This window comes from Gadus morhua, chromosome 20, assembly GCF_902167405.1.
Source record: "Gadus morhua chromosome 20, gadMor3.0, whole genome shotgun sequence".
In the NCBI taxonomy this organism is placed as follows: domain Eukaryota; kingdom Metazoa; phylum Chordata; class Actinopteri; order Gadiformes; family Gadidae; genus Gadus; species Gadus morhua.
Window position 1 is genome coordinate 10014001 of NC_044067.1, and position 24993 is coordinate 10038993.

At 40.9% G+C, this 24993-nt stretch overlaps 2 protein-coding genes across 5 annotated transcripts; one reads left to right on the plus strand and one right to left on the minus strand.

The window, feature by feature from the left end:
• Nucleotides 1-1047: 1047 nt before the first annotated feature.
• LOC115533077 (protein mono-ADP-ribosyltransferase PARP14) lies at nucleotides 1048-17921 on the minus strand. Of its 4 annotated transcripts, none has more exons than XM_030343287.1 (21): nucleotides 17711-17921; nucleotides 14263-14366; nucleotides 11820-11841; nucleotides 11579-11743; nucleotides 10915-11151; nucleotides 10412-10648; nucleotides 7865-9924; nucleotides 7603-7711; nucleotides 7191-7295; nucleotides 7001-7063; nucleotides 6594-6770; nucleotides 5913-6085; nucleotides 5705-5765; nucleotides 5238-5357; nucleotides 4981-5043; nucleotides 4647-4823; nucleotides 4117-4314; nucleotides 3273-3902; nucleotides 2199-2362; nucleotides 1888-2062; nucleotides 1048-1757 (listed from the first exon to the last, which is right to left on the minus strand). In XM_030343287.1, the coding sequence occupies exons 1-21, from the start codon at nucleotides 17883-17885 to the stop codon at nucleotides 1462-1464; spliced, it is 5511 nt and encodes a 1836-aa protein (XP_030199147.1). In that variant the 5' UTR covers nucleotides 17886-17921; the 3' UTR covers nucleotides 1048-1461. The 4 variants fall into 4 exon arrangements, with proteins under 4 accessions (XP_030199147.1, XP_030199148.1, XP_030199149.1 ...); XM_030343288.1 differs by having other exon boundaries at nucleotides 1429-1757; nucleotides 4159-4314; XM_030343289.1 differs by lacking the exon at nucleotides 7191-7295 and having other exon boundaries at nucleotides 1429-1757.
• nmi (N-myc (and STAT) interactor) lies at nucleotides 17762-23303 on the plus strand. Its single transcript, XM_030343291.1, has 10 exons — nucleotides 17762-18045; nucleotides 18153-18193; nucleotides 18305-18373; nucleotides 18473-18631; nucleotides 18768-18884; nucleotides 19000-19165; nucleotides 20241-20347; nucleotides 21194-21380; nucleotides 21500-21603; nucleotides 22726-23303. The coding sequence occupies exons 2-10, from the start codon at nucleotides 18179-18181 to the stop codon at nucleotides 22909-22911; spliced, it is 1110 nt and encodes a 369-aa protein (XP_030199151.1). The 5' UTR covers nucleotides 17762-18045; nucleotides 18153-18178; the 3' UTR covers nucleotides 22912-23303.
• The last annotated feature ends 1690 nt before the right edge of the window (nucleotides 23304-24993 follow it).

Here is a 24993-nt window from a genome sequence, read left to right on the forward strand (position 1 = left end):
TTGCAAAGTAAATGCTTTATAAATGGATGAACACTGAACTTAATACTGTTTTGGTCCGATTATTTATAACTTATTACACGGCTCTCCTCAATGCTGTGGATCGTTCCGTTCACTTGCATGGGCCTTCCCGACTTCCGGCAGTGAATTATTTTTCGATAATTGACCGTTGCTAAGCATATAATGACCGCTGTGAAGGAAAATACATTTTTTACCTCTGATTCACGTCTTTGGTATCACTCCACAAGTAGTCCGGTAACTTATCAATCCCAGCGTATTCGGTTGCTAAGCAACGTCAACATCTTATGCAGACTATTTCTCTGCTGATCAACCATACGAATGGTAATTGCAAAAAGACACACTGTGTGAAGTTATTTTTTAGTTTTGGCAAGTAGCCATGTAATAAGCGGGATATTGTGTAGAGCGCTTCAGGGCGAGGCAAGACACGTCTTTTCGCGTCGGTGTCCTGTGTGCCCTGTCGGGGCTTATATTCCCGATAATGACTGGCGTTCTATACATTATCCCTTACATAATGGTGATGAACGTTGCTTTGAGGGGCGCCCAAACAGACTCTCACACTAAATGATTTTCACCCCTTTGGAGAGATCTTCTCCTCATCTCTAAAAACCGCATCATGTCAGAAAGGGAAATCCTGGTTGCTCTGTGGTAAACGAAGGAGCCAGTGGTTGCAGCAATCGACGACTTGACTACTGAGGGCGCGGTAAAGGTTTCCATAGTAACAGCGAATTCCACCAATCAAAGACGCTGTGTTACATTTTAGGATTTTGGGTAGCGTAGTGCTTTTAAATTACATTGCGAATGAGGTCTCCTTTCCTTGAGGTTAATTATTCATTATTAATCAACAAACTTTTGTCCTCATACATTTTGATCATACAATTTGAGCATTTACACCACACACATTTTTATAGGTTGAATTGAGGTGATTTTTAGTCTAGAAAAGTTTTGTTGAACATATGAACCATGGGGGACTCATTATATTTCAAGAACGACGCACTTATGGTTAAATGCATTATTTGGACATTGTTTAGATATGATTCCAGGTGCACCATGATTTATTGCAAAAGTTTTTTGCAGAAAAATACAATTATATTATATTAGAATGTGGCTAATTGTGATTTAACTCGCTATATATATTGACCTTGGATTGTTTCACATTAAAACAACAGGATCAACACATTTCTTTTAAAGAAGAGTTTCTGATAGTCAACAGAACAAATGCAGTAGGACAGTCTTTTTAAATAATTTGAATTATCAATTGGATTATATAAAAGGGAGAATATATAAAAAAATATTGACAAAGCAATCCCTGAAAAAATAATTCTCCCATGATTGTTTTACTCATCTAAAATCTGAAAAGAGAAGAGCTTGAATATGGCAGTCCATTTGAATGATATTTGAGTAATTATACAAATCCTTTAAAAGAATGCGTGGTGGAGTGCAGCTTTAAGAAGCCTTGAAGCTGATGAGGTAATCGGGGTATACCCCTGCATCGCTGAACACCACATAAATGAAGGGGTTCTGGACGTTATCTACTGCACAGTCGTGGAGGCCGGAGTAGGGGTTACTGGGGTCCAGGGGGGCTGGCTCCACCATGCCAGGAGTCCCCAGGCAGGGCTTCGCCACCAGCACCCGAGCCTGGTACATGTACTTCAGCCCCTGGGCGTCCGGGTTAGAGTACGTGTCGTTGCACGAGTACCAGGATTGCTTGGCAAAATAGGTTCCGTTGCCGTAAACAGTAGCTGTGGAGAAATGCAAAGAAATTATAATACAAACAACGGAACAATGATTATCTTGAGGAAAATAGAACAAATATAAAATAGATTTACACACTTGTGTTTGTGTGTATGTGTGTGTAGATGCATCTCTCACCGTTTGTTCCACAGAAGCTTCGGTTGAAGCCATTGCTGTTGACCTTTTGGCAGATCTCAGCTGTAGTGCCGTGGTAAAGGTCCATCTCATTCTTGTTCTGGGGATATTTCTTATCAAGCATCTGTTTTTTCACAGCGTATCTCTGCCATTGGTCTTTGCTCTGAATCCTCTGGATCTGTATTAATATTGTTAATATTTATATTATTAGTCACACGAGAGAAGGTGAGATAATTATATCTCCAACTGTCAATTTAATGCTTTGCGCAACTGTTTGTCTATCTACCTATTTATCTGAAATGCTGCCTTCCTACCTTGACGACTGTAAATGTTGCAAAGGTTGCCGAATTGGGATCTTTGGATGTTTGCAGGAAATTAGCTTGAACCCGTTTGTACTGTTCGGAGCTTGGAGACAGATCCACTATGTCCAGAGTCTTGTCATCCATCCTGTCCCAATGTGTTGGTGGCTCTATGACAGCTAAGACATGACATATTCAAGACACATGTTAATGCTTTGCTATCGCATGTTTTGTAAGCCCAACATCTTAAGGGGTTAGCATACCTCATGCGGAACGGATCGGATCGCAAAGGTGCGGATCGGGTCGCGTTTCCACCACCAAAAGTGGGCGTGACCGGGACTTAGCCGTACCCGTTTTGGCCTCGTTTTCAGGACTCCTCCGTTGGGGTACTGAAAACGAGACGAGACGCCTGAAAGGGTCCCGGGAAATTCTAGCTTCACACCCCCTCCGTTGATTGGTCGACAGAATCATCACTTCCGTTTGACGCGGGGATAAAGACAAACAAACAGTAGCCTCGAGGTATTATTCTTTACAATTAACATGTCGCGTAAAACGCTTGCTTGGGCGAACAAGGAGGTGGAGACGTTCGTCTGCATTCTTGGGGAGGAAGACGTTGTTTACGATGTTTACGTAGCTGCCACGGCGATCGACATCCGGCCTACCACAAAGGGTACTGTCGGCAGTGGAAACGCTCGGGACTGAGCCCCGCTCGGAACTGAGCTGGGCTATACCGCCCCCTCCCTACCGCACCTTTGCGATCCGATCCGTTCCGCACCCTGCAGTGGAAACGCGGCATAAGATGTCCTAAGAACGAAATGGCACAATTGTGGACCAAACAAACAAACTTGTACCTCGCCAAACTTATTTTAATCTCTACAGATGACGGCGATGCAAACATTGTGTGTGATGAGTCAGAAAAGTAAGTTGGGTGCGACTTATTTTCTTCTGATGCCCCTGTCTCCTTGGAGACCCCACTGGTCATAATCAATGCAACCAACCGTCAGTGACCAAACAATAATAAAATAAACTTGTTTCAAAGTATGCTGCCCGCTTTTCTCCCTCACAGAAGTTTATTATAAGGGACTGTACCTATTTCAGAACCAGCCTTGAGGGTCCTCTTTATTCTAGCGATGGTTCCATTCCTGTCGGTCCGCTCCATCTTGTCCAGGTTCACAGTGTAGGTCTGGTTCTGCAGGGTGTAGCTGATGCTCGGCACTTTCTTATGCAAGGCGTGCTCAAGATCTAAACTGACAGATGGGTCCAGTTCTGCCCAGGCCTCCCTGTTGCAGACCTCCCAGCGCACCGTCTTCCACAGCCTCTTCTCTTCTTCCTGCCGGGTCGCACGCTCCTTGGCCTTTTGCAGATCCTTCTCGATCTGGAGAACCATGGTCAGGACGTCGGCCTCCTTCCCAGACATGGTCGCCTTGTCCGGGGCCGACACACTGACGCACACCTGGAGGCTCCGGCTGAGAGCCACGATGGCCTGTTTCTCTGAGGGGAGAAGGAGGGCTAGGTAGGGGGAGCTGATGTGGTGCAGCTTCCACTCTTTCGTCACCAAATCATCCACAAGTTTTTTGACGTTTGCCAGATCACTCGAACAGCAGCCAAGAACCTCAACCTTCACTTTGGGGAAGGACACATCCCCGCAGGCACCTGCCAGACACATGGAAGGCTGCTGGGTAGGGGCCACAACTCCTCCCTGGGGGGCACTTATTTTTGCTGCAATGACAATAGAGTATACTCATTAATGTAAGGTAAAATAATAAAGCTATATCAATTATAAGGCAATGGTATGGAATAGTATGAAGTAGAACAATAGACCATCAATTGGTGAATCTTACATTAGATCTGCTTCTAGATTCTAGCTCAGAAAGATACAGCAGAAACCTTAACCCCCAAAGATGGATTCAGAAGTTTGGATGGATTTGTTTACCCTGTGCTGTCACTCTTTTAACCGTTGGTGTCACTATCTTACATTTCTTCAAGCTCTTCCGAAAATCCTGGAACATGTTGGCTTGGAAAATCACTATATGGACATCCTTAAGGGACGGTGTTTTGGTCATTTTTATGTGTCCTTCTACTGCAGTGACCATTGCATTGCCGACATCCACAGCACACAGTTTTCCAGCACCTTGGAAAAAGTAAGCAATCAGAAATACTAATTGTTCTAGTTACATCACTAAAGGTACAACCAAAGGAGCAATAAAATGCTAACATTCATGAACAACAAGATAGGTTTTTTTTCCCACAGCAGTCTGACTCAAGACTTGTCTGGACCGTATTGTACAAGTAACTTTATTCATCATTATATATTCTACATAAGTTTGATATATTGATGATTCCAGAATGTTTGTGCTTTTTATTTGTCACTCAATGACTAATAGAATTGTCAATTTAGAACACCTTTTTTTATCCTAAAGATGAATGTGAGAGATGAGCAATACTGGCAATATGTCGGCCTACCTGTGCTAAGTGCTGGAAAGGAAACCGACTGGATTTTATGGTCCTCGCACATCTTGAAGACCTTGAGCATGGAGCTGATAATGTCTTTCACCTTGGTCTGGCCCACCATGTGAATGATGTGTTTTGCTGTAAGGTTGCCAGGTTTGGTGATGACCACACCATCACCAGGTTGATTACCTTCAAATCAAAGAAGAAACCCAATTGCGCATTCAAAAGCACACATTTTTAAGAATGTATCCAACAAGTTGTGAATAGGTCTGAAAAGTAATCCCATTGAAAGCTACAATAATTTAATCAAAAGAAGATATAAATGTCATTTTAATTTGTAATTTACCTAAATTGTTGCATTCATCAACCACTGCTTGTCCAGCTGCGTTGAGAATAGCTCCTGACACACCTGTAAAGAAAGAGTGAAGTACACCTTTATTTTTAGTTCCTCTGATGTCCTGGGGTTATAGGGTTGTTAACTTGGAAAAATAATAGCATCGATAGTCTTCAGATGCTAAATTTGGTTAACCAAACGCTAACTTAGTATAGTTATAGGCCTATGATGAATATTTTGGCCAAAATGTCTGCCATTGAATTGTTTACCTGAATTTCGATTCAGGCTAGCGTTGGTACTACTGACGATAGCATCCGTTTTTTCCTTTGTTATGTCACCACAAAACAGTTTCACTTTCACCCGCCCAATGAACATTTCAGCAGTGGTCGCTAAAGTGAGGGAGAGACAGCAGAAGTAAGCAATTTTGTAATCATGCAAACACTGCATATCGTAAGCCTCATAGCATAATTGCCTATGTCCAATAGATCACTTAGGCAGATAGTGATTATGGAATGTAAAAAGCACTCTGTTTGGCATAGGATATAGCCAATGAAGCACAGTGAATCAGCAGCAATAGGAGAGTAGATTTAGGTAAGGTTACATATCACTATTTGGCAAAAATATGACACACAATTATGCTATGAGATTAACGATATGTCGTTACTATAACAAGCATATTTGAATTTATAATTTCAAGTTTTGTATTTAACAACAAAAAGTAAAATAAATGTCTGACCTCCTGAATTATCATCGTCACCGGAAGATTCATTACTGCTGTCGTCATCATCACACAGATCCTTATTGATAAACAAGGTTGGACAGCATGTATGATAACATATTTCTTCATAATAATGCTGATGACAATTTTAATAATTACTTTCATTATTCTGATCTTCCCTGTTGACAAAGGCTGCTCATAAATATAGAATCGACAATTTACATACTTTTGTCACCTGTGTCCAGGAAAGGAGGACCTGCTGACACTCTTTCATGGCCTTGACCTGGTCAACCACTAGGAAGATCTGCTTCAGAGCACTGAATTTATGCTCTGAAAAATGGTCTTCTATGCCAGACAGCAGGGCGGCAACAGATTCTTTGAATTTCATTCCACCACCGCCTTCAACAACAGAAGCCTAATTAGTATACTATTTTACTTTACTTTACTTACTTCAGGTAGATAAGGGCTGGGTTCAAATAACGAATCAGATCAAATCGATTGATCAAATCCAGAGATTAATTATTATTTTTATTATATAATTTTAAGTCATTTTACTGTCTTTTTGGACACTGAAGAGACAGTTGTGTGACTGTTGTACTGGGTTGGTCATGTTAAATAAAAATTACATCAATTGAAATGCTTTGAGGGCAATTCCTCATGTAATTTTAACAATGCACCAGGTTAGAGGATTCCTTATATAATTTACAGTACAGTAAAGTACTCTCTGGGAACCACTTTCATATCCATATCCAACTGAAATATCCCTTACCGATTATTTTATATTGAAATTTATGAAATAAAATAAAATAAGGACTGTATGAATCAAAATGGTATCGGTTGGGGAAATCAGTGGTGATACCTAGCCTGAATCTAGCACCAAGCCATGAAGATCCGCTGTATGAATTACCAGTTCCAATGGCAGGGAATGACACGGAGGGGATCTTTTTATCCTCACAGTGCTTCAGCACATTCTTCACACGCTCAACAGCCTGCTCCAAACTTTTCGGGCCTACTATGTGGATGATGAAGTCACACTGCAGGCTTCCTCCGCTGGTCACTCCTGCATCGTTGCCCCTCAGGGGTCCTTGGACAAGAAAAAGTGAGTCTGTTGCATTCAATCAATTGGAGTTCACAATTAAACTCATATTCTGAGGACAACGTGCTCCTTAACTAGGTACATATCATAATAAAGTTAATGCCAGTAGTTAAACTATCCTTATTGTTCAAATTCATTATATCTGTAGGAATTTCTTTATTTCTTAGAATATTTATTGCCATTTTTATGTGTATATGCTAAAAGGGGCAGATACTTACGAATTTTGACACACTCAACTTCAACTGCAGATCCAGCAGCATTCAAAATGGCCCCAGACACACCTTGTAAAGCACATTAGAATCACTTTGAGATCACTCAGAGATTTGGTCTAAGAGTTTGCATTACTGGGAAGACACCATTCAGTTCTCACACCACACAATAAAAAATAATAATGAACTTGTGACAAACCATTTTTTAAGTTCACATCCTCATTTGTACTGTTGACAATGGCTTTCACAGTTTCTGCAGTTATGTTTCCTTGCTTCAGTTCAATCGAGGCACTCTTGATCTTAACTAGAGTTGAATACAAAAGATAGTTCCTTTTTAAGACACATTAGTGTCACATGTGACAAGTATGTCATATATGCTTTAAACTTTAAGCAAATTCTAGTAGAATAAATTCTAGTAAATAAATGCAATAATTGTACAAATCTATTGGTACAGATTCACTTTTAGTTGAACTTTGTGGAATCGTAAGGACTTCTACAACTGCTAGAGTTTTTCATTCAGCCTAAATGGGCATTTAAAGAAGAAAAAAATCTCATTGTGGTCATTAGTCCTTGAGCACTGCTCCTTTCTAACGTAGATAAAAATGCATTACCTATTGTGTTTGACAGTTGTAGAGGTGGAAGGGCTACAGTTTGGGAGGCACCTGGTGAGGAAGGAATGAGTGGTATCTTGGTTTTGGTGGGATCTGTTGGATGGTAACCCTGTGTCACAAGGTAAGAAGCAGAGTTTGAAAAAGTGTCACTTGATAACATCAATCATTTTCATAATGAACATTGGACTTAGGACCAAAATTCACATTAGCAATTTGTTAAAATACAGCTTGACCCAAAAAAAAAATTAAATGAACCACCTACCAAGCTTTCGAGGGCAGATTTAAATCCTTCAACTGTTTTGGGATCAGACTCAGTCAGATGAATGGTGGTCATTGATCCACAACCCAAACCAATGAAGCCCCTTATTCCCTTCATTATTGCTTCACAGCTGTCTTTTACTGGACATCCAAAAGTTCCACATCCTAGTGCTGGCATGCCCAAAGAGCCACACTGGTGGTTGGCACCCTTCAAAAGACTTTGCAAGACTGCTGTCACAAGGTGTGTGGAGTTCAGATCTGAATTGCTTTTTCCCCAAACTGGGATTGCTGCATATATGAGCCTTTTGGACTTTAGAGTATCCACAATGGTCATGATCACATCTCCCGTGACAAGACTCTGCTTCAACCTCTCAAGTCGAACGATAGCATTTTTAATCCCAGGTCCTCCATTTTTTAGAAATTGCTGTGCAACAGGATTGTTGAAGGACGTGTTGACTAGTGGACAAATTAAAACGTCTGAAGTCTGTTTGGCAATATTACCCTGAGAAAGTGTCAATGTCACACCGCCCTTAAGATAATAGCTGAACCGCTGAGGGATATTTTGTTCTGATAGTTTGAGATTGCAGCACAAGCCTTTTGCCTGCATCTTGAGTAAAGAGATATTATCTTTCAGGATCTTTGCCTCACCAGCTTTTGAGTACATGTACTTTCTGGTTGCTATTGTTTTGATGTGACTTTTCACCACATGTATGGCCTCTTTGATTTGATCACTTGTAGCTGTGACTTTGAGATATGGAGATTGTGGAGATCGGCAGGGCAAAACGGTGACCCCCAAGGCTTTGAGCTGAGGATCCGCTGGGAGATTCATGAAAGACTCAACAAATTCAACCTCCTGCAGCGTTTTCAGAGGGATGTCTTTTGTCACTACTTTCTTGTTCTCAAGACATCCCTTAACTTTGGCAATGACAATGTCGACCACTGAACGAAATCCACATAATTTAATTTTGTCCTCTGAAAACTCAATGAGAACATTTTGAGAGTTCTGAGTAGCATCAAGTTCCTTTTTGAGTTCCGCATTAAAGGTTTTCCATTGCTCACCAAATTTTTCCTTGTTGTACTCCCCGGAAATAGAAAGAGCTTCTTGCTTGATTACCTCCTTCAGTTTATTTTCAGCCCTGACAATGTCTCCCTTCTTAGCGAGAACTGTGACAGACTCCTTGCCACAGATCACAACAGCGACAATGTTGTCTAGAGAAAAGTGATCATTTTGGAACTTCGTTAAGTCAAGGGACTGCAAAAACTGTACAAGGTTTTGGGAAGAATCAAGCTTTTTGGAAGTCAAAGTATCTTGGACTTTTTGGATTAGGGTTTCTGCCATTTCCACCTTTTCACTGAGCCCCTTAAGATGTATGGTAAAGTGTTCATTATTTTTGGATAGGTCCACATTTACCAATTCATCCCTAACAAGATCCAACGTGAGGTCTAACATTTCTTTGGAGACGAATTGGATCCCTTTCTCTATGGTGTTTTTCACTACATGGAGCTCATCACTGGCCTTTTCCATCTTGCTCTTGATCTCCTTCACAAGTGTCTCTACTTCCTCCCATCTCCCGACAACCAATAACTCTGAGGAGCAGATTTTAAAGGAGATGAGGGCGGTAGCCACATTGACTTCGGGACAACTACCCTTAACTCTCTGCCAGACCTCAGCCTTCATTGGGATGTGCTCCACAATGTACTTCTCCAAGTGAGTCTGAACCTCTCTTCGAGCATTAGTCTCCCAGGAGGGGCCATGCCGGAAATGACCGAGGGAATACTTGTTCATTGACATCTTCAGCTCTAATTGTGGGTGTTTGGAGATAATGTTGAAGGAAACTATTGCCTGGACCCTTTGAAGCGCAGATGTGAGCTCCTCTCGAAAGATCTCATTGCGATTGATAAAACTCAGGAGGTCAGGTGTGACTGGGATGGCAATATCAGTTGAGAAATTGTCCTGGAGGTGTGTTTGTCCTGTCAAAACCCACTGGAGGTCAGGGTAGAAGAGTTGTGCAACAAGCACTTTTTCCATCACAGTGTGTTTGCGTTCAGCCACCCTCTGAGCAACTATTGAAAGGAGAGAGTTATATCAAATTATAGAAATGAACGAAAAGAAACTGAATAATAAGGATAACTATGAACTTATTATAATTATCATGGTCATCGTCAACAGTTTTAAAACAATGGTTATTTTTACTGTATCAACAATGTAATCATCAGTAATTTCACTAAAGACAGTATTTTCACCGTATTGTGTAATGATACGCATACTATCCATACATAAATATCTTTGTTCATCATAATAACCAGTAGTGTGAGCCTTTAAAGTAGCAATCTCTAATATTTAAGTTTAGTTGTCTTTGGTGATACCTTTGGCAATAAGCAATAATTTATCAGTGATAGATAGTTAGGGACATTTATTAACAGGAAAATCTTTGAGATTGCCATTTTAATTATTATCAATCAAAATGTACACAACCAATTGATTACACAATGTAACAGGACATACTGTAAGTTAAATGTGAAATGTGACATTTTTAAGAGTTGAGCTTACCCTTCCAGTCTTCAAAGGTAATTACAATGCTTTTGTTTTGGTTGACATGGACAAAAGACTTAATTATGTCCCCTCCACTCCTCATTTTGTTGGAGAAATACAGTGTAAGGAATTCTTCAGAAATTTGACTCATGTTTCCGTGTACAATAACAGATTTGGTCAGTTCCAAACGAAAGGCCTCAATCTTTTTGTTGTTAAACCTCTTGGTGAAAGTTTTTGTCAAGAATTGGCACCCATCTGCAGGCACACACACATTCTTAGATTAGATATAATAGATAAACACGGAAATTATCATTGTTGTTACTCAATTTACACACTGTTACCGACTAATGAAAGCAAAGAAATGTACTTATTTTCAATCAGGTCAATTTGAGTCCATATTTATACATCGTATACATAACGCTACTGTGTAACCAACCCAACATCACTTTATGAAATAAACAGTTGATTTGTTTTCCTTTGAGCCTTTTGGGTCTGGTCACTTTGTAACAACGGGTACCCACCTATGTCCTCTTTGAAGGTCACCACGATGCTGTCCCCACTCACAGCCTCCCAGCTGTGCTCCGCCCCGTGGCTGCAGCTGTGGATGTACATGGAGATGGTGTCGGAGGGGCAGCAGTCGTCCAAGCCGCTGAGGACATACCGTCGTCTGTCCAACAAGTCTTCCTCCTCCTTTCCTTCGTACACATCCACCGATATGCCATACTGCTGCGGATTGCTGGCACACACACTTTCCATGTCTGTGGGTTTTTTTTATGTGTGTGTGTGTGTGTTTGTGAGAGAGCGTGTGTGCATGCATGCATGCGTGCGTGCGAGTGTGTGTGTGTGTGTGTGTGAAACCATGTGTGTGCGTGTGTGAAAAGATAATGAAGATTCAAATTACTTGTTAGCTGATATTTACAAGCTGCTATGAAAAGAAAGTACGTATATCTATGCTGCATTATCACATTGAGTAGGTCTTTCAAACATGACTTCTATATCATGAAACTTGATAAATCAAGTATACTGATTGGATGAAGCATTGCTATTTATAATCTACTTATAATTATTTGCAGTCATGTGAATTGGCATTCACATGAATGATTATCATTGATAAACCCTGTCAGTGCAGAGTGCATGATAATCCCATACTAGTATCACCTTGCTTGTTTTTAATAATTGGATTACCTGATTTATTTGACATTTGTAGGATCCATGTGTTTTTCCCATGTTTTCTAAGAATAGGATCTTTGATACACTGTTCAAAGAACATCTCGAGGGACTCCCGGCGTCGCTCACTGGTGACACGCAGTAGTGCCGCGTCTTCCTTTGCCTCGTCATAGCAGACAAAGTCTGAAAAGGTCAATATATCACATCATTTGAATCCCTTGTCAATGAAAATTTCACAGTGAGTGAAAATGGAACTTACCTTCTTCAGAAGATAACACAGGCTGTAGAAGGAAGGCACATGTTTATTATTAAGCAGGCATGATATGATACACATGTGACACATGAAGGACCCAAGACTATGTTGTAGTCAATCTAAATCAGCTACATGCAGTGGCGCAAAAAGTGGGTATGCACTATATGCGGCGCATAGGGGCGCCGCACCAGAGGGGGCGCCAAAGCGATGGAATATCGCGATGATCCATAACAGAGGGACGTCACTGATAAGGCGCCCCCCCCGCTCCTTCGCCTCCCTCCCCCCCCTCCTCCCCACAGAGTGCTCCAGTGGGCGCCGTGTGGGGAAGAAAAAGATAGGAACTTGTTTGTGGTTATTTTGTTTTACTTCAATCTCTGAAACCCTCACTGAAGCCCGTAGATCGACGATACCTACGGGCCCGTAGGTCGACGATACCCCCCCCCCCGGTGACGAGATGAGGTCTTGTAATGTGACATGCTTGCGATATGCAATGTTTTCGTCTGCGACATTCGAAAACCCCACAACGAAAGTTTGGCATGTCTGAATTTTTTGGGGAATCGCTTGATGTATCAATTGTTGACATGAGGGAACCCCGCCCCCAGTTGCGTGAGGGAACCCTACGAACAGCGGGAGCTCACGCGCAGTGTTTACCAACTGACTTCACTGCACTACGCTGAGTACACAGTAACTACCAAAATGAATACGATCAATAGCAAGAAGAAGAATGCTAATAAAGAAAACGAGAGAAAATAGAACATTATGTAGATAACTTTGGTTGAAATGTGGCAGCAACGTCCCTGTATTTTCGACGTGTCCACAAAGGAGTTCCACGATAGGGTGAAGGGATACAGCCTGGCGAGAAATAGCAGACGCCCTTGACCTACCCGGTAAGTTTGGAGCCAAAAGCTGTTGACGTGCTAATAGCTATCATAACCTATCATAAACCTCAAATCGCAGTAATATCTGAGAATCGTGTAGTCTGAAACAGCCAAGTGAGCGTCATCCCTGGCGAGCCGTCTCGTTATTACCAGGAGAGTGAACACTCCTCTAGTGTGAATGCGGCGTCAGGCCCACCTCCACCGTCAAACCCCTTTCCATGACGTCGGAATGTTTTTTTGCGATATGAGTGTAGAGAGTTTGTATGGGTTGGTACCATGGACATAGGCTACTATTATAGAATGGACACCGGATTCCAAAATAGCGCCCATTCATTCCTATGTAAACTGCTCAATGGCGCAGGGCAACATCAAGGAGAGATATGCTTCCGCATCATGGGAGCCTAGCCACGCCCTAGTTCATGTCGTACTGGATGCAGAAATATGGCATGTGGCACATAACGGTTGTGCGCGAGAGACATACGAACGTAAGCTTACCACTTTTGTAAATGCCATACAGTACATTCGGATTGCATGATAGGAATAGATCTATTCCGATTAGAAATCGAATCGGATCAGAAGTGTCCATGTAAACGCGTGTGTGTAACGCGTTACTAGGCAGTACTTTTTCATGTAAAATCTTTGCACTGTAATAACAATATTAACGAGGTAATTATAACTTAACTTCAACACTGGACACAAAAACACTCTCTCTCTGGCACTCTCTGTCTATGTCTACTTTGTGACATATTGTAAAAACTATGGACCAAGTCCCGTTGGGACATCTTGATTAATCCAACTCCTATGGTCTCTCTCTTGTAGTCGTGCTGGCATTAAAAAATATTGTGAAGGTATTAAAAATTGTATTAAAAGGTAGTAGGCCTAAATTCATCTCAAGAATTTCTGTATAAACCCTGTGCAATGAGGGTTGAGGGTTTCCTTTCAGATTAAATTATACTTTGCCAGACGCCCGTTCAGATCAGTAGCTGTACATGTTGTGTACACTTGCGTTCTGTTTACCTTTGCCTCTGTCAGGGATTAACCATTGCCGCACTGGCGATAGCCTGCGTGAAATTCGGGCAACGTGACCAGCTCACTTGTCTTCGCAATTTAGTTTCTTTATTCTTTACCTGTTAATGAGCTTCTACTGCCACCTAGAGGTAATATAGTGATTTGGAGTAATGAAATGCCTATTTAACTTTGACTAAATAGCAATATTTCTGAACTTTCAGGAATCACTATGAAATGTTTACAACTGCTCACAGGCTGTGCCTGCACACACATATGCTCATAACCACACCTTACCTGTGAGATACTGAGGAGTCCCATTAATTGTCATTCAATACTTGGAAGCATTTGCTGCATTTCTCTTGACAGGAGAATCGGCATGCTTCATCACAACGAGTTATACTAGTACATCTGTTATACTAGTACACAATATTCTTGGAGACGATGGAGATGCGTCCCAACGCTGGAGGTGGGCCTGAGGCTATGGGTCTGCAGCCCGACGCCTTGTACTTTAAACGCATGTCATTTAAACGTATCTTATCAATGTGGTGCCATTTGTGATTTACCTCTGGCTTGACATCCTGTGGCAGTGTAACGTGCAGTGTTACTACCCCCAGTGACCCTTTGAGATCAACCTGATGAGTCTTTCTCGACAAAACTTCATTTCGATCTAGGAAAAGAAAAACCAACATAATTAGAATCCAGCAAGACCAAACGTTAAAACTAGGGCTGTTCAAATTAGTGCGATAAAAACACGTAAACGCAATCTTTTTAACGTGACAATAAATATGAACACATTAACGCATGTTCTCTATATACAGTATATATATTTTTTTTTACTGTGATTTTGAAAGGTTTTGCCCAAAGAATGTCAACATTCATATCAGAATTAATTTTTGTTTTTTTTGTTCCACTTAGCCTACTTTACATTGAATTATACTTGCAGTAAGTGACAGCCTGTTTACAATTCCCAAATCTGTGGTGCTACTTATTTGAATATAACTACACCTGTAACTGTTGGTATACAATCTACTGAGTAACTGCCCGTTTACAATTCCCAAATATGTGGTGTTCCGTAAGTTTAATATTCAACCCCCACACTGAGTGAGTCAATAAAACTCCCTCAATATCAGTTGGTTCCGGGCAGAGTGGGGCACTAAAAGCCACCGGGAAAATTCTGACCGGCCTGGCCCACCACCTGCCCACAACCAGCCAAGGGATTATAATAGTAGACATTAGGGCTTTGACTTTTGCCCAAAAATAATATTCGAAGATCGTTTGTTTATTAATATTAATATTCAAATATTTATTAATAATATTTTGACCATTAAATGCCTTCAGTAAGACCTGGGGTCTCATTTATAAAACTGTGCGTGGGATCGTTACTAAAAATGTGCGTACGCCCAGAAGCCAAGTTTTGCGTGTGCCAAAAAATATTCCGATTTATAAAACCCTGCGTACGCACACCGTACGCAATCTTTGCTTTATAAATCACAGAGTGCCTACAAGTGTGCGCAGCTGAATCAGCTTCACGTTCCGCCCTGTACACGCCCCTTTTTAACCATAAATGGTCAATGCAAATGACCTCATGAATTCGATCTGCATATAAAACAGACTCAGATGCAAGTATTATGCCTTGTCGGAAACAATGGCAGAAGTACTGAGAAAAGCAAAAAAGCGAAATTTCACGGAGGTTGAAGTGGAGACACTTCAACCTGTGAGATGGAGGCCCGAAAGGTAGTTTTGTTCGGTGGTCACGGGATTGGGATCGCCAACAACAAAAAGCAGAGTGAGTGGCAACATGTTGCTGCAGCAGTGAACTCTGTCAGTAGCACGGAGCGCACAGTCCCAGAATTAAAAAAGAAGTGGTCTGACATAGAGTTACATATATTTATGTAGCCTAGTGTTATGGTCCCTAAATACCCTCTCCCTCCGAATCCTGCCATTTGCATGGTCCGCCAGAAGTGCCATATAGTGCAGCATTACCACGGCGCAGAATACAGATATCTGTATTTATAGGGTTACGGTAATAAGACTGACCGAGAACACCTTGGATAATCAGTTTGTAATCACCCACGTAAAATGTTCTTGAACATAACCCCTTTTTAATGCGCGATTTGTCATGAAAAGCATCAAGATTAACAGACAACGTTTGTGATGATGAGTGTGGCTTGGTTTTCCACACTTGGGATTTAATTGACATTTGATTATGTGTTTACAGTGTCACATAAAAATATTATGTTATTGACCCATGTTGGACAGATGCTTTATTCCATGCAGTCGCGCCGTCAGTGGACAGTATGGAGTGACGGGATTAAATATAGAGAATTTTTTTATTTCTATTCTAAGGAGATGTTTCTGGAGTAATAACTGAGAAATAACGCAGTAGACTTAAATTATTCTGATTAGGATTTAACGCATGATACGGGTTGAAATTAAATTTATGAAGGGCGATGATAAAACATAATCGTTCTTCTCACTCTACAATTCTTCGGTCTGACTTCAGTTCACCACCACACCATCTGTGTCGCCAATTCTCCTTTTCCTCCAAACCATGCGTACGCATGGATCAGAGTTTGCTTAGGGCTGCGCACATTTTCCCGTCAAGTTGGTTTTTTATAGATCACAACCTTGACGTGGAAAGTCACGTACGCCAATTTCAGCCCCGTTTTGTGCGATAAGTTACCGTCGAAGTCCTCATATGCGATATGAACGACATTTATCCAGAGTGGGCCAAGCGCGAAAAAAAATTGCCTGTGTGATCCCTGTCTCTATTGTTTTGTGTGATTTGACCGGCAGTTGGTCTGCTTATAGGTCGGAATGAAGCGGCCACCGATTATTGACAGGATGGGTACTTTATTCTACCGGACTCGTTCGCTTCTTCACTAGACAAACCGCTACCGCTCGCTCTCCTCGCTCGTCCACTCACTCGCTGACGTCACTCACACACACACACACACACATACGCACACTACCATTCTCTCGCACACACATACGCTACTCGTAACACTATGCCTCGTTATCGCGACGTTCATGTTAGATGTTCATGTTTTTTCCCATCTATTGAAAGTTAGGCTATTAAACATTTTGCATTCTATACGGCCTGATTATGTCATTATTTAAGCTGCATAGCCTAATAAGAAGCGCCAATAGGATATTTGACTAAACCTCCAAACTAGTTTAGGGTTTTTGCTCCAACTACAATCTTTGGTTATTTATTTATTAATTTAGTTATACTTTAATAGTATTCTTTCTGTTCAAATCTGTTCAGTGTTCCAAATTATTTGTTATTAAATGTGACATTAAGTTAATTGTTATATAACAAATATAATTGTTATATTGTTATATATAAAAAAAAATCGTGGGATGCATCGAACCGTGGGTCAATAATCGTGATACAAACCGAATCGTGAGTTGGTGTATCGTTACAGCCCTAATATAAATCAATAGCAGTAATGTTGCGCAATCACGAGGGCGGAACCAACAAAACATTTGTTTTACGGCCGTTGGTGCGCAAGAGGTCATTTTTGTTTCTGTCCAAAAAACCTACTGATAGTGGAAATATGTTCAAATAACATTTTCTACTAGGGTTTATTGTGTCGTCAGTCTTAAATTTCCTTTCAAGTGGCATTAAAACGTCTTAAAAAGTCTTAAATGTAACTTTCATTAAGCTGTAGGAACCATGGCCGTTCATCCCGCCCACACTGCCAGCTTCTGATATGGGTCTGGCTTGCCAGGCTAATGTATACTGTAGTAGGCCTAAAGGCTGTAAACTATAGTATTTTTCCCCTGGGTGGAGCCTTGAAGTGGTTTAAATAATGCTCAGGCCACAATAATTGTTCCACTTGATACATCATTTGATATACATAAATATTGGAGTGGATTTAAAATATAATTGAAAAAAATTGTTTAATCGCTTGTTAACTCACCGATACTATGCGGTTAATCCTGATTCAAAATAGTAATCGTTTGACAGCCCTGGTTCAAACACATAATTTGTAGTAGGCTACCTACCTTTGTCGTCGACATAGACAAGTACAACTCTTCTTTCATCAGTCGGATCTGCACGGAGTTCTGATATCTCGCCTCCAGATCGCCTCTTGTTTTTGAAGTACAATGCCAACTTTGATTTGATTTGGTCGTCCAAATCGACAGTTAGACCCTCCAAAATAAGATTTTTCCCTGCCATTCCTCATCGTTCAGAAAACACAGCATCGTACATTAATCTGAGTTTTGTTTTGCCAATGGGTTGGAAAACACCTTGGATTCGCTTTCTGTTTCGTTTTCTGTTCCAGGCAATGCCTACTCTCCGCCCCCTATTATATTGACTAAAACAACGAGCCTACTCGGTAAGTAATCTTAACCGATTTGTAAACTATTCTTGTCGTGTTCTTAATTGGTGCGCTAATAACCTATTGGAATAAAACACAATTCTGACACTTGTTTTTGATCACAGTAAGATCTCTTTGATCGTCGAACACGATGAACCACTTCACGGTAAACACGACGAAAGGCGTCTTCTGGTGGAACATACGTATTGTATTGCTGGCTAAAAAAACATTGTTAACACGTTCAACGATGATAACAGGCCTGCATTGTTTTCTTCAGCTTAATGCTGGCAGTGGCGGGGAAGGAGGGGAAATCGCCGATGCATTAAAAGAGCTGGAAACGTGGAAGGTAGGCCTGGCCCTAGCTCATATAAGTCAATGGTGTTTCCCTATGCTTGAACTTATTTATGGTTGCCTCCGACTAGCTGTAACCCTGTATGTTTTGAAGGGTAAAGTGGAAGAGGCCACATGTGTGAAAGCCGACCTCGCTCTGGAAGCAACCAAGCAAGAGGAGGCCAAGACCAAGGCGAAGAAGGACATGAATGCTGCTCTTGAACAGCAAAATACATATCGGGAGGAATGCACCAAGGCCACGTTTGCCATAGAGGTCAGCCTGCTTTAAACAGTCACATAGGCTAGGTTTAGGATTTGTTGTTTTTTGTGTTACATATTTAGTGCACTATGAAATGCCATCAACAAATATCACTAAATGAGTTGTCAACTACTTTTTTCGAACTGCATAGGGTGACATCCTCAGACTTCAGAAGGAAAATAAGCATTTGATTGACCGACTGAGTGGCCGAAAAGATGCTTTAGATTTAAAAAGAACCCGGGTTGATCAATTAACAGAGCAATTAAAGGTACCAAACAGTAAATGAATGTTGATTTGATATACATCAATTGATATAAAATCTGTGATTGGACTGAAATAGCTGCAGCCCTCTATAAATATGTTGTGTTTCTACGTCCATCCAGTTCAGTGCCAAGATTCCTGACATTAAGCTAAAGTTTAGTGAAGTGCTAAAGGAAGAGGAGGACAGCGAGATGGGCGAGCACATCAGTGGATACCACACCATCACAGAGAGACCAACCACGGTACTCACCGGAGGACAGGCACTCATCACCTTCGAAGAAAAGAAAGGTAAGCCATCGTCGCACTATGCCTGCATTGGCCTATCGTTGTACCATATTAAATGTCTAAATTAAATATACAGAAGATATGCATGTTTCATTATCCCACTTTGCGTGAATTGTGGGAAAAAAAAAAGTAATTGTGTTTGTAGGCGTGGTGACAGAATGGTGGACAGCACCGTTTCATATCTCATATTTAATGAATATTGGTCGGACCTAGTCAGACACAACCCTCGCGAGTTACCCTGTAATGGGATCGTTCTGCAACAGTACTCTTACAAAGAATGTTCTCACTATATCGGTATAATAATGAAGATACTTTTACTTGTACCTGCTGCAAAGTGCGATGGTTAACCCTTTGTTTTAACCCCCGGATGGAGGGCTGTGAAAGAGGTTGGGGCTAGGCATGGCAACAAGTTATGGTGTCTTCAGTCAAGTTTATCTAACATATAACAATCAAAGTATATTCATGTGTTCCACCTCAGTGGGACACATTAAATGCAAACATCAGATAAAGTGGTTCTGTGAACCATTCAATATGAATATCATATTCATGAATAATACATTGTTGGTTATGATACATGGCTATAGGCGGCAGCACATAACCAGAGTTATAATGAAAACAATGTCAAAATGCATCAGCGAATTGACTAGGTTTGAAGGATCACCACCCAGGCGGATATGGTCAAAGTTAAACACAGGGGCAGATCATAACGTTTATAGTTTCCAGGCAAAGCGTTGCTGACAACCCAACTGATAGAGTCTGCTAATTGTTCTGCTTTTTATGTCAAGGCGGGTTCAAATCACATGGCATGCCCTGTGCCATTTACAAAGTGTAGTTCTTAAATACATTAATTTTAGGGGATAAAGTTGCTAATAAATCACTATTAATGTCTACCAGCCCACCTGTAACAAGATGATTGATCATCTTGTGACTTTCCTAACACATATTGCACAAGCTGAAAACCTGGACACGTTCTCGGACAATTGTTCTGCGACCAAAACTTCAATTGTAGTTCAGTTCTACTTTGTATTCTTCTTAATCCTTCTTAACCTGTTTCTATCTCCTGACTGATCATTTCCAGTGGCTTCCCAGATTCTGAGGATGGCCAAGTGCCCTGTTCCTGTTGAGAAGGATACATTAGATGTGATACCAAAGAGTCTGACCCTGGGGTCTTCTGTCAAGTTCGGGGTACTGTTCTTTTCTCTTTAAACTCTAACCTTAACCGTGTTTACAATATTGAAATGTACTTATCTGTAACTTCCATGGGGTTGACGTGAATTTACCAAGATCATGTGCTATTAAGCATGTTTAAAGCATCAGCTCAATTTGATTCAATAAATAAGAGATGAAGTCTTTTTGCAACAAACAAAAAACCGAACTGTACAATAAAGATAAACTAGTCTTAAACACTTAAGATATATAACCCAGCGTCCTATCATACAGTTCATTATTTTTTTTGTATTTCAATTTCCCACTTTCATTTCTATAGATGACATACATTTTACAGAATCAGTCCTAATCTAAAGATATTATGGTATTTGTTTGCAAAACCTATGCCTTTAAGTGAACTACTGGACTCTTCCTTACTGGTTCTATATGATTATTGTCATAGCAAATCTTATCATTAAGTGATTAGACTTGTTATCATGTTGAGTCTTATCTTGTTGCAATTTTCACAAACAGGTATGGCGCACCAAGGAATCTTCTTTGCTCATTTTCACTCGCTTTCTCTGCTCGCTAGTAAAGTCATGGCCAAATCCCCCGTCTCAAAATAGAGGGGGATAACGAAAGTCATTCTGGGTACCGTAGGAAAATAGCCCACTGAAACGCAGGAAGCCTGACACGACAAATAACAAGAAAGATGAACATTTCGCATCAGAAAAATATATCCTGGAAGGAATTGTTAAATTCCTGTTAAACGTTTTACAACCATGTCAACGTTCTTTAGCCTTTATTATTCCTTTAAAGCCATGCTACGCTTTGATCATTTAAAGAAACTCTGTAATCACTTTTTTTTATTGCCCCACACTGTAGATCCAGCTTGACGTGTCAAAGAAGGCGTTGAAGTTCTCTGGTGTGCGGTCTGCCATGAGCCAGGAGGCGATCAGAGGTCACCTGGAGTCCAGTTTCTCCAGGCCTAGCAGAGGAGGAGGAGAGGTGGAGAGGGTGGAGTATGACCCAGACACCGGCACGGGCAAAGTCACCTTCCTCAATACTGGAGGTAGACTGTCTGTGTGTGTTTGTGTGTCACTGACAGAATAAAATATATGATGATTATAAATAATCATGTATACTTCTATGTAGCAAATAATAATTTATAACCCATTTTCTCTGGTCTAGTTGCTGAGCGACTGGCTTTGATTGGCATGTACAGTGTTGATTTGGACGCACATGTGACTATAAAGGTTGAACCTGTGCTCCAATACCATCTGGAGGGGTTCCAGGTAAGATGTAGAAATGGCTGTCTCTGTCAGCTTTGATCACAATTGATTCATTGTGGTTGTTGTGTTGAATACATAGTTCCTCAAGTTGTATTAATAACGGGGCCAAGACTGCGACCATTTATTATGTGGATGCCAGGTAGTTATTCCTATGTAGCCCTTTTCCCCAGTATGTCTTTTTTGAATATAGATTCTTAAAGGCTATGGTTTTTCCCAACAATGTAACCGGGCTGTCGCGACGCAGACATAGTTTTTGACATGAAATTTTATCCCATTTAAATCATGAAATGGTTAAATTGGTTTGCTCACATGTTTTAACGGAATAACGCTTCAAAAAGAAAAAAAAATCACCAGTGTGTGGAGAAAGTCACTGGCTTTTGGATCCACTTTTGGTCAGAGCGCGACTCTGTTACTACAGAGCTTCAATGTAAAGCGGGAACACACCAGCAACAGAGTGCCGTGTCAGGGCAAGAGAAAGAACGAAACCGTTGGAAAATCCCATTTAAGGTGCCGGCTCTGTGTTGTATATGAATGGGTGTAATGAACATTTTGGGCAGAGCTAGACGCCATGGAGTGGCAGTGCTGGTGTGAGCGCTGTCATTGGAAACACAACCCATTTAGGTTCCAGTGAAAACACAGCAAATAAAGCTTGTTTGTACACTGCAAGTTTTAAGTGGATTGCACCGCAGCACTAGAGCTATTCAAGATAAGATCCGGCAAACAAATACACTAAAAGAACACCTTCTTTGATCCATCATTCAGAATGACGGATCACCAGAAAATAAAAATAAAAATCGTAACTGTAGTAAATTACCTAATTATATGAGGAAAGAGATGTTGAGGCACTGGTGAAAAGAAAACCACCTGTGCAATAAATTCAATAATTTAAAGTAAGTTCATCTTTTCAAATGAATATATACAGACGGATGGTCCATGACAAAGAACATGCCAATACTGGGACAAAGCAGCGAAAAAGCCAACGCGACCAAATTTGTTAAGAGTGCCACCATATGAAAAAGTATAAAATCTAAAGCCCTGAATAGCGATCAACGTATTGCTCTATTACGTCAAAGAGCTGTTGGGGAAACTCTGACCTCACCGACCTCTGATACTTCCCCACCACAGGCCTTTTGTGGCGCCCCAGAGAGGACTGTTCTGCTGGACAAAATCAGGGACGTGGAAGATGAGGAAGACATGGCAGACATCCTGGAGATCTTCTTCCAGAAGCAAACCAACTCTGGCGGGGAGATTGAGAGCATCAAGTACATCTCCAGGGGCAAGGAGCTGCTGGCCTTGTTTGATGTCATATAATTGACTTAAATCATGATTTCCGATGGAGAAGTGTGAAATGGCGCTAGGCCTATAGTATCTTAAAAAATAAAAGTTGAATGTGGTGGGTTTTCGCTGTTCTATGTAGCTACGTTTTTGCTATTATTCAAGGCTTTCAAATCATAATATACAGGTTATATTTCGTTTTGCAGAAGAGGAAAACTCAGGAACATAGTTGATGAGTTTGGCTTTAAAGCTAAATTTGCAACAGACATACATATGAATAATGTTATATTAATAAGTTTGTTTATATATCAATTATATTAAGTGCATAGAAGAATGGAACAAACACAAAATTAAGGATTTCTCCTGTGTAAAGGTTAAAAACAGAAACCAGGGCAAATAACATCAATAAAAGCACAAAATAAACCTTGGAACGACTACAAATTGTTGTCTTCTCCTACGCGTATAGATTGAGTGCCCTGTGGCATATGTTGACAAACATAATGACATCTCATGTTTTAAGCAAGTGAGAAAAAGTTGAATTCCTTAATAATATTTTTTTAACTGATTGTTATTAGCCGCTCCCATAAAGAAAGCATACTATAGAATCCAGTGAAATATAACCATCATATCATATAACCAAATTTCACTGAAGCCTATAAGAATAATTACATTATTTACAATTGAGGATGAGAATATCCGTCAATATCAGTCAGTTAAAACCAGAAATAGTTAATGCACTCAAGCAAGCAGTGCTTTCATCATGACATGGCAACTTTTACACATGATTATGACTCACTAGACACAGCTCGATTGGCTAGATTACAATGTTTTACTACTTTACTTAATTACAAGTGAAGGACATTATTAAGATTGTCTAAGTAAAACTGCCAGATCAGTTTTACATTCTGTACACACAATCGATTGTAGAACTGAGAAAATTGAATCTTTACTTACACTATGTGCCCACTAGGTGGTAGCATAAGATCAAAAGGTTTAGCACAACTCAAGAGGCAGGGAAAAGAAAATTAAGCGAAATTCATACATTGAGACTTTTTTTCCGATGGCTCACTGCAGGGATATGCTTCCTTTCCAATGCTAATTTAACAACCAAAACCCTAAAAGTGCAACCTAGGTCATCTCTTGATTGGCCAAAAAATATCATGATCCGGTTTAACCAAACTGCAGCAGTAACTTGATGTATGGATGGAGGTAATCGTAACACGATGATTTGGGATTTTTAAAAAGGAAAGTTAATGTAGTACGATCTTTGCTGCCAGCAGCTGTACTTTATTAGGTGGTGGGTAAGTGTGGTGATAGCCAAACTATCACGCTAACTTAATGCATTCGGCCGCTTCGGACACGCTTGGCAGACTCTTGTAAAGTAAATCAAAGAAGAGAACGGCCGCCTCTCTCCGCTGTGCCAGCCGGGCACCTCGTAACTGTCTTCTGACAAGCAGGCCTGCTGCTGCTTTACGAGAGCCTGGCCGCCGACCTGTAGGTTTACACAGAAAGCCTGAAGGTTTACACCGTAGACCTGTAGGTTTACACAGAAAGACCTGGAGGTTTACACCGTAGACCTGTAGGTTTACACAGAAAGACCTGGAGGTTTACACCGTAGACCTGTAGGTTTACACAGAAAGACCTGGAGGTTTACACCGTAGACCTGTAGGTTTACACAGAAAGACCTGGAGGTTTACACTGTAGACCTGGGGGTTTACACAGAAAGACCTGGAGGTTTACACCGTAGACCTGTAGGGATTACACAGAAAGACCTGGAGGTTTACACTGTAGACCTGGGGGTTTACACAGAAAGACCTGGAGGTTTACACCGTAGACCTGTAGGTTTACACAGAAAGACCTGAAGGTTTACACCGTAGACCTGGGGGTTTACACAGAAAGACCTGGAGGTTTACACCACAGACCTGGGGGTTTACACAGAAAGACCTGGAGGTTTACATCGCAGACCTGGTGGTTTACACCGCAGACCCAGAGGTTTACATCCCAAACCGGGAGGTTTACAACACTGTAGGCTATTTGTTTCTCGGTCACAGCCCCACCACTGTGAACAAGTATGAGAAGCACGGCGCTGGAAGAGCGAGAGATACATTTTAAAGGAAT